The 8,649-nt window shown below is 16.2% G+C and overlaps 2 protein-coding genes across 2 annotated transcripts, besides 29 other annotated features; both read right to left on the bottom strand. All coding sequences in view use genetic code 6, as the record gives it.

Annotated features, from left to right (window-relative positions):
• Positions 1–106: 106 nt before the first annotated feature.
• Positions 107–146: a microsatellite.
• Positions 147–423: 277 nt separating this feature from the next.
• Positions 424–481: a microsatellite.
• Positions 479–521: a microsatellite.
• A 5-nt stretch (positions 522–526) lies between these two features.
• Positions 527–1,775, bottom strand: IMG5_089911 (hypothetical protein; the record flags this gene model as incomplete). The annotated part of the gene is made up of 4 exons (XM_004035721.1): positions 527–1,165; positions 1,239–1,343; positions 1,390–1,626; positions 1,668–1,775. The coding sequence occupies 4 exons, from the start codon at positions 1,773–1,775 to the stop codon at positions 527–529; spliced, it is 1,089 nt and encodes a 362-aa protein (XP_004035769.1).
• Positions 711–770: a microsatellite.
• Positions 718–775: a microsatellite.
• Positions 1,503–1,535: a microsatellite.
• A 37-nt stretch (positions 1,776–1,812) lies between the features above and the next one.
• Positions 1,813–1,851: a microsatellite.
• A 32-nt stretch (positions 1,852–1,883) lies between these two features.
• Positions 1,884–1,981: a microsatellite.
• Positions 1,982–2,258: 277 nt separating this feature from the next.
• Positions 2,259–2,304: a microsatellite.
• Positions 2,266–2,303: a microsatellite.
• A 377-nt stretch (positions 2,305–2,681) lies between the features above and the next one.
• Positions 2,682–2,727: a microsatellite.
• Positions 2,685–2,754: a microsatellite.
• Positions 2,710–2,767: a microsatellite.
• Positions 2,715–2,767: a microsatellite.
• Positions 2,716–2,757: a microsatellite.
• A 725-nt stretch (positions 2,768–3,492) lies between the features above and the next one.
• Positions 3,493–3,537: a microsatellite.
• Positions 3,538–4,809: 1,272 nt separating this feature from the next.
• Positions 4,810–6,924, bottom strand: IMG5_089910 (hypothetical protein; the record flags this gene model as incomplete). The annotated part of the gene is made up of 1 exon (XM_004035720.1): positions 4,810–6,924. A coding segment is annotated over one exon (1,923 nt), but the record flags the coding sequence as incomplete, so codon positions are not given.
• Positions 5,117–5,241: a microsatellite.
• Positions 5,120–5,211: a microsatellite.
• Positions 5,291–5,338: a microsatellite.
• Positions 5,291–5,393: a microsatellite.
• Positions 5,324–5,371: a microsatellite.
• Positions 6,279–6,354: a microsatellite.
• Positions 6,329–6,476: a microsatellite.
• Positions 6,337–6,438: a microsatellite.
• A 399-nt stretch (positions 6,925–7,323) lies between the features above and the next one.
• Positions 7,324–7,415: a microsatellite.
• Positions 7,329–7,402: a microsatellite.
• Positions 7,370–7,408: a microsatellite.
• An 882-nt stretch (positions 7,416–8,297) lies between the features above and the next one.
• Positions 8,298–8,404: a microsatellite.
• Positions 8,323–8,404: a microsatellite.
• Positions 8,405–8,649: the final 245 nt, after the last annotated feature.

Genomic DNA, 8,649 nt, shown 5'->3' with positions numbered 1-8,649 from the left:
ACTAAAAAAGAATTAAATTATTTACGGGAAATTTTTTTTTAAATAAATTATTTTTAGAATATAAATTGATCATTTTTTATAAATATTGAAAAAATATTATTTATTTTTAAATTATATAAAAAAAAATTAAATTAAATTAAAAAAAAAAATGTTTGATAAATTCTTATTTTTTATTTTTATTATAAATAAAAAATGTACATTTAATATCTGAATTATATATAAAAAACATAATTAAATATTTAAATATACAAAAACAATAGTAAAATTGATAATTAAATATTTATATTAAAAAAAAAATATTTTAAAGGTTATGATTTAAATAATAGATATTTTATATATATTATAAAAAAAATTATATTAATATATAAAAATAATTAAATGCATTTTTTTAAAAAATATTATATTTTTTAAAAAAAAACAAAATTAATTTAAAAAAAAAATATAGTTATAATATAATAAAAAAAATTATAGTTTTAATTTATTTTTAAAAGTAAATTATTTTTAAAAATGAAATATATTTTATTAATCAACTTTTTTAAAAAAATATATTTTAAAGATAAAAATTAAAATGTTTTAAAAACTAATAATTTTAAATTAAATTAAAATTATAAGAAAATGTTTTCATTAGCAAATATTATATTTCAATAAAAAAAAGAAATAATTAATATGTACTATAAATTAAATAAAAAATAGTTCTAATAATAAAGCATTATAAAAATATATATATATATAATAATATATATATATATATATATATATATATATATATATATATTTTTTTTTTTATATATATGTAATCTTTAAAAACATTAAATTATAATTATAATTTTTTTCTTTAATTTTACCAAAAAAAATATTATATTACGCAAATTATTTGAAGTAATTTTTATATTTAATTTTTTATATATAAAATATATCTTACATAAGAAAAATTATTAAATATTAAAACATATAATTTAAAAATTTAATTTTTTTTTTTATAATTATCTATTTTAAATATTATTTTATATACAAATTTTTTTCTTTCTTTTTTAGACTTATTTTCAGTTTCAGTTTTCCTCTTCAATTCCAATTAATTAAATTAATTATTATTTTTCATGTCCATTGACTCTGAAATAATATTAATAGCTTCTTTACACATTCCTTTTCTTTTTCTATATTCTTTCTTTTAATTTTATATATTTAATTTTTATTTATAAATAAATAAACATAAAATGATTTATTTATATTTAAATAACTTCGATTGTCTATATTTATTCTTCGAAAATTTAAACTTCCTTTTCAGGTATTTAAACAAATTTTTCACTTTAATAAAATTATATTTTCAAGTCAATTTATTTAATCTAAAAAAAAATTAATTTATATATATATATGAAAAAAAGTCAGTACTTTTTCTTAAAACATTAAAATTTCTTAATCGATTTCATCATTTGTTAGTTATTTATTATAGTTTGTAATATTTTTATTTATTTATTTGATTTCTTCATTCAAATCTCTATGAATAATTCTATTTTCATTTAATTCATTTTACATTTTTTCTAATTATTTCTTATCAACTTTTTCTAATAATTCTTAGTTAATTAAATAAATAGATGACTTTCCAAATTCTTTGACTGTAATTAATTCCTAAATTTATTTTTTAAAAATATATTATTATATATATTTACTTTATTAACTAAAAAATTTAATTATTATTAAAGTTGGGCTTTTTTAACTTTTCCATGTAAATTTTCGAATATATTTATAAGTGAATATGGTCGATTTGCTTTTTTCATATATTCTAATAAAATCTAACCTTAAAATATTATAATTTATATAAATATATATATATATATATATATATATATATATTTAATAATATTTATTTAACTTTAAGCCGCTATTTCTTCTTCATTATTTTTATTTTTTTAATTTTTTTTTTTTCCTTTATTTTCTTTTTCTTCATCTTATTATTTTTCTTCTTCTTAATTTTTTTATTCTTTTGTTTTTTCTTGTATTTTTTTTTAATTTTTCTTTGTTTATTTTATATATGAAGTTTTTCTTATTATGTATTTTATAAAAATACTTAATTTTCTTTTGTTTTATTCTATTAATTTTTTTTTTTTTCACTTTTAATTTGAAACTCTTCATCTGATTCTTCTTAACTGGATATTGAAAAATTATCTTATTATAATTTTAAAAAATCATCATTATTTTTATTTTTTTCTTATAATAAATTTTAATTATAATCTTCATTTTTTTATGAAGAAGATATTACTTTTAAATTATATATTTTTTATTTAATATATATTATTTATATTTAAAAATAACTTGGATTTTTTTCGTTTTTAATTAATTTTTTTTTATTTTCATTAATTGTTTCTTAAACTTTTATTTTTTCAGAACCTTTTTTCTTTCATTATGTTTTTTTTTAGGAGCTTTTTTTTTATTTTTTTCATCAAATTAATTGTCTTCCATTAAAAATAATTAATAAATATATTTATTTTTGTATTTAAAAAAAAAAAATTAATTAAAATAAAAATATATGATATAAATATTAATTATAATATATATATTTATATATTAAATATTATCATTATTATTTGATTCCTATAACGCTAGTAAAAGGTCTTTCTAAATCTTAATAATACTATCCATTAATTGAATTTTAATTTAATTAAAAATCTTATTGATTCATTAACTAAATATATAAGATATATATATAAATAAATATAATATATATATATATTTATTTTTTTATATATATTTATATATTTTAATTTTTTTACTTATTTTTCATTATAATATAGGACATTTTATTTTAGTTTATCTTCATTATAAATTTACGGTTTTATTTTTTATATAATACTTGGATTTTTATTAAAAAGAATGGTACTTTCAAAAGGATAACCCCCTTTTTAAAATTATTCATTTGTTGGTGCTTTTCGTAAATAGCCCTTTTTTATTAAAAAATAAAAAATTAAACTTTTTATATAATTACAAAATAATACTCTATAAATTAAAAGATCATCTAGGAAAATTTCCAATTCTTTTAAACCCCTATTCGGATTTTTAGAGTAATTCCAAAAATTAATGGCTGACAAAAACACCATTTTTTCGAAAAAAATATATATGCAATTTATTCCATTTTAATTTTCCTTTTTTGGATCAATAAAAGGACTTAACCACATATTTCTATCATCATATGTATTATTTTATCCATTTACTAATTTATCTATAGTTCTTACATCATTTATTTTATTTTAAATTATATTAACCTTTATATATAAATTATATTTATATGAATATACATATTTATATATATACCGAAGATGGTTCAGCCGCTAATTTAAAAGATATATTCTAATTATAAATAATCGGATCTCCAAATTAATCATAAAACTCAATTCCATTTAAACCACAATAATGTAAATCACCCCAAGTACTATATATGTATATTTTAAAACAAAATCCTTTTGGTATATGTAATGTATCGTATTCCTATAAAAATAAATAATAATTAAATACATATATAATATTTATATACTTATATTATATCCTTTTTAATTTCTTGAGGATATTTAATACTTTCTAATATTTATGTATTAATAGAATTAATATTCGGTAAAGGAAAAACTTATCCAAAATCAAAGCAATCATTTCCCGGACCTTTCCTTATCAAAATTCCCTTAGAATTATTTAAAAGTATATTTTCGTCTGCGAAAATACTCAAAATCTTAACTCCTCTATTCTATTCATATTAGTCTTTTGTTTAAATTTTATTATAATTCCAAATTTTGAATGCACTAATAATTTTCGGAGTTTCAAATGTAATTGAAAAGTAAGCCTTTTCCTCACAAAATGGTATCATCCACATATTTTTTTCATCCACACTTTAATTTTAGCCATTTATTAATTTATCTATAGTCCTCTCATCATTTTCAAAACCTGGAATATGTTTCAAATCATATGGTTTTCCTTCTAAAAAGGACTTTTTTAATTATATTATATTACCAAAATCATCAAATAGTTAAATTCCTGTTATTCCCACAAAAGGACTGTTATCCCAACTTTCTAGTATTTAGAAAGTCAGTTTCGAGCATTTTATTCCTTTCTTTTTTTTAGGCTTTTCATTTTTAGATATTATCTAGTTTGCCTTTTCATTAAAGGTTTTATTATTATTTTATAAAATTAAGTTATTATTATTATTATTACTATTTTATTTAAGAAGGGAATTTTCCGAAACCTAACATTTCAACAACCAATCATTATTTTAAATATTTTAAATAATCCCTTAATTTTCCGTAAACATAATATATTCACAGCAATCGAAATTTTATTGGTTTCCAGTCGCTTTTTAAATAATTCCTTTGAAAATTAAATTGTCATCAATAGAAATTTGAATATTCTTCACTCCTCTCAAAGCATGAATTCTAGATTTATTATAATTCCAAATCCTAATCATTGATATTTTCTTACTTTCTAAAAAATCTATAGTGATTATATTTGGACTTTTAAATGGAGCCAGCCACATATGCATATCATCACATGTCAAATAAACCCCATCGACTATTTTATCAACTATTCGTGGATCTTTTTCGTATTCAGGGAGTATATTTAGTCCACTAGGGGCCGCTTTTAGTTAATTTTTTGTATCTTTTATGATTATTTATTCCCCTTTTTCATCAAAAAACTCTATACCGGTCATACCTACGTAATATTAATCACCCCAGGTCGAAATAATAGTTATTTTGAGTATTTAGCCTTAAGGAAGGGTTGGTATTTATAAAGATTCGGTTATTTTTTTTTAATTTAAAAATAAATTTATAAATTCGTCTTCTTTTTCAAGTTCTTATTCTTGTATTTTAGTTATGTTTGTATTTCCGCCCAGTAGCTTTTTTTCGTGGACGTTTATTAACTCATTTACTTATTTTAATTTTTCCTATAAGTCTTTTTGTAAATCCTAAGCGGCATTTTAGAGTATTTTTTCACGTTCAATTGACTTAAAACGTCCTTCACTGGTCATATTGAATAATTTTAAAGAGTCAAAGAGGTTTTAGGAGTTTATTTCTTCTTTAGGTGATGTTTGCTATTAAGAAGTGAGCTACTTTTGTAGTACTTTTTGAAGATTATCGTCTTGTTTTTATGAAATTTCTGATATTTTTTAAGAATTTTCTTAGTGTTTTTATTAAATTTACTGTTTTTGTTTTTATGAAATTTCAGATATTTTTTGAGGATTTTCTTCCTATTTTTATTAAATTTTTTAAATTTTTTCTTAAATTTTAAATGATTTATCATCTTTTTTTGACAAATTTTCTTGTTTTTTTTAAGGATTTTCTTCTTTTTTTTCATGTATTTTTGGTGGATTTTCATATATTTTTGATGGTTTTTCTTCTTATTTTTATGATATTTTTTAAACTTGTTTTTGTATATTTTCTTATGTTTTTTTTTCGTCGTTTTTTTTATCAAAAGAAATTTCTTTTTAATTATTTCTTTTTTAGAATTCCAAATATTTTTTTAAGGTTCTTTTTTGAATTCTTTTTTTTCAAATTATTATTAAATGATCTTCTTTTTCTCAGAATTTTCTTATTTTTTCTCTTAAAATTCCTCTTTTATTTAAGGTAAATATAAATTCATAGATTCACTTTCTATTGATGACATTTAATTATTATTATTTTTAGATAAAGAATCATGGGATTAAAAACTTTTAAAGGTTGTTTTTTTCTTCTTTAATACTTATTTTTATCCTTTTTTAATAATAATATTCTTTGGTTTATTTTTCAGTTAAATATCATCCTCTTCATTTTTGTCTTAAAAATGTTCATTTATATCTTCTTATAATTATTCTTTTTAAACATCTTATAGTTAATTATTTTAAACTTCCTACATTTATTAATTTTAATCTTTATATAATTATTTATTATATTCTTGATTTAATTGTTTATTTTTTTCTAATAAATGTTCTTTATTATTCATTTATAAAGTATCTTTTAGATTTTTAAATTAAATATTTTCTACTTCTTCAAGTTGATTTTATTATAACATAATATTTAATTAGTTTGTATTGGAAGAAAGCTCCTTTTGAATTTATTAACTTAAATTCTAAAGTTCATTATTTTTTACTAAAAACTCTAAATTAAGTAAAGCCTCGAAATTTATTTTACCTTATTCGATTTTATCCATTAAATTTTCTAATTCATTTATTTATTTTTCATTTAATTTCTAAATTCTATTAAATAATTAATTTAAGCCTTCATTTTTTTTATAATTTTAATTATTTTCTATATTTTTTTAGTTGCTTTTTATTATAATGTCTTTTTTTTTATCTTTTTTTTATTAATTTTCTCTTTTTTTATCATTTCTTTATTAATTTTCGATATATTTTTATTAATTTTCAATATTTTTTTAATCATTTTCAATGTTTTTTTCATACTTTTCTATATTTTTTATTTAATTTTCTGTATTATTTTCATATTTTTACATATTCTTTTATTAATCATTAAGATTTTATTCACTATATTATTAATTTTCAATATTTTTTATTTAATTCTCTATATTATTATGATATTTTTAACTTTAATCTTCTTTTTTTTTTCCTAAACCTTCAAATGGATTAGAATTTAATACTTTAGTAATTTCATTAATCTAAAGGCTTCTTTTTTCGAAATCATATTCATTTTTATTTTTATATCTTTAATTATTGCCTATTCTTTCCACAGCTGAAATCGGTCTTGCTTTAATGATTATTTATTTACCTTTTTATATTTAAAAAAATTCTTTTTTTTCATACACAGGACTTCCTAAATCTTCGATTTTTTCTTCGATTTCATCTTCCACAGTATCAAATTCGAATTCTTGATCATAATATTCATCGTCTTTTACTTTTTGGTATTCACGGAAGTCCCTTATACTCTGTTTTAGTATGTTTATGTCTTCTTTTTTAAACTTTTTATACATGTCTGGATTATTTAGTCTTAATTTGGAGGAATTTTATTCTTTTTTATTATTTTTTAGAATCCTCGGGATTATTAGGCTTTTCGACTTTTATTATATTTATTTATTTTATTAACAGATTTTTTTTATTTTTTTACTTTCCCATCTTTTTCTTTCTTAACTTTATACACGATTTTATTTCAATTATTCTTGTCTTTTATTTTGTAATCTTTAATTATTTGCACCTTATAAATGCACTTCGAATCCTTTATTTTATTTAGTTTTTGCTTTTTTTTATTAAATGTACCTTTTTCTAATTCTTCGTGTTTTGAGGATATTATCTTTTTTGTTATTTTATTGACATTAATTAATTTACGTATTTTTTTGGAAGAAAAGTATATTTTTTTAAAAAATTAATATATATATATATATATAAAATTATATAATTAAATATATTTATTATTTATATATATTATGTAAATATATATATTTAAATTTTATATTTTTTTCTTTAAAATAATAAAAACCTTTATTAAAAATTTATATTTTTATTTTTTTAGGGAATATGATGCTATTATATAATAGATTTTGTTAAATTTATTTTTGTTCCTTTAAAAAAATAAAATATAAATTAATAATTTAAATATATTTTAATCTAAAAGTTAATATATCTAATCATGTTTATATTTTATTTTTAAATATAATATATAAAATTATATATTGTATATATAAGAAAAATTTTTTTATATTTATAAATTATTTAGTTCATATATTTTTTATATAGCAAAATTAAATATTTATAAAAAATAATTATTATATTTATTAGTTAATATACTAATTTCTTATTCATTAATTTTCCATAAAATTTAAATTATTTTCCCTTATTTATATATTCTATTTATTACCATCACTTTTAACATATAAACTTTAGACTAGAAAATTATTTTCTTTGCAATAAAAATTAATTTCGTTAATAAGATTATCTAAATTTTCGACTTCCTTTAAATTTTAATCTTTCAATTATTATAAAACTAGCTATTATTTTTAAAAAGAAGGTTATTATTATTTAAAAAAAAGACCATTTTTTAAAAGCAAAAAAGATTAAATTTCAAAATTAGACTAAATACAAGAATTAACACTTAATTTTTAACTTTATTTATATTTATAATTACATAAATTTATAATATAATTTAGTTTTTATTTTTAAGTATTTATATTTTATTCTAATAACTAAATTTAAGCTTTTCCATTAAAATTATGTAAATTAATATTTTTTAATTCTTCTTTTTTGTCTTCTCAAAAAATTTTTTTATTAGTTTTTTAATTTTCTAAATATTTTTTTCTAAGATAAAGTCATTATTATTCTAAATATAAAATTTTATATTTATAAATATTAATAATAATATAAAAATATATAAATTTATATATATATATATACTTTATATATATATATATATATTTATATATATATATATATATATATATAATATATTACTTCTTTTTATTATATATAATTTTATCCTTCTTATTTTAAAAATGTGTGTTATTTTAAATTATTCTTCTATATTTGTATCTATATAATTTTTTATAAGTAAAAAAATAGATAATAATAATATTTATATATACTTGCTATATTTATTATATTATCATTTCTATTGTAAATTAAGTTATATTTTCTAAATCTTTGTTTATTTTTTATCTGAATATTTGTAGTTCGATAATTAAATTAGACTTTTT

The sequence above is a fragment of the Ichthyophthirius multifiliis genome (genome assembly GCF_000220395.1).
Source record: "Ichthyophthirius multifiliis unplaced genomic scaffold scaff_1120509250700, whole genome shotgun sequence".
Taxonomy (NCBI): domain Eukaryota; phylum Ciliophora; class Oligohymenophorea; order Hymenostomatida; genus Ichthyophthirius; species Ichthyophthirius multifiliis.
This window is presented reverse-complemented; position numbering and strand designations above follow the sequence as displayed.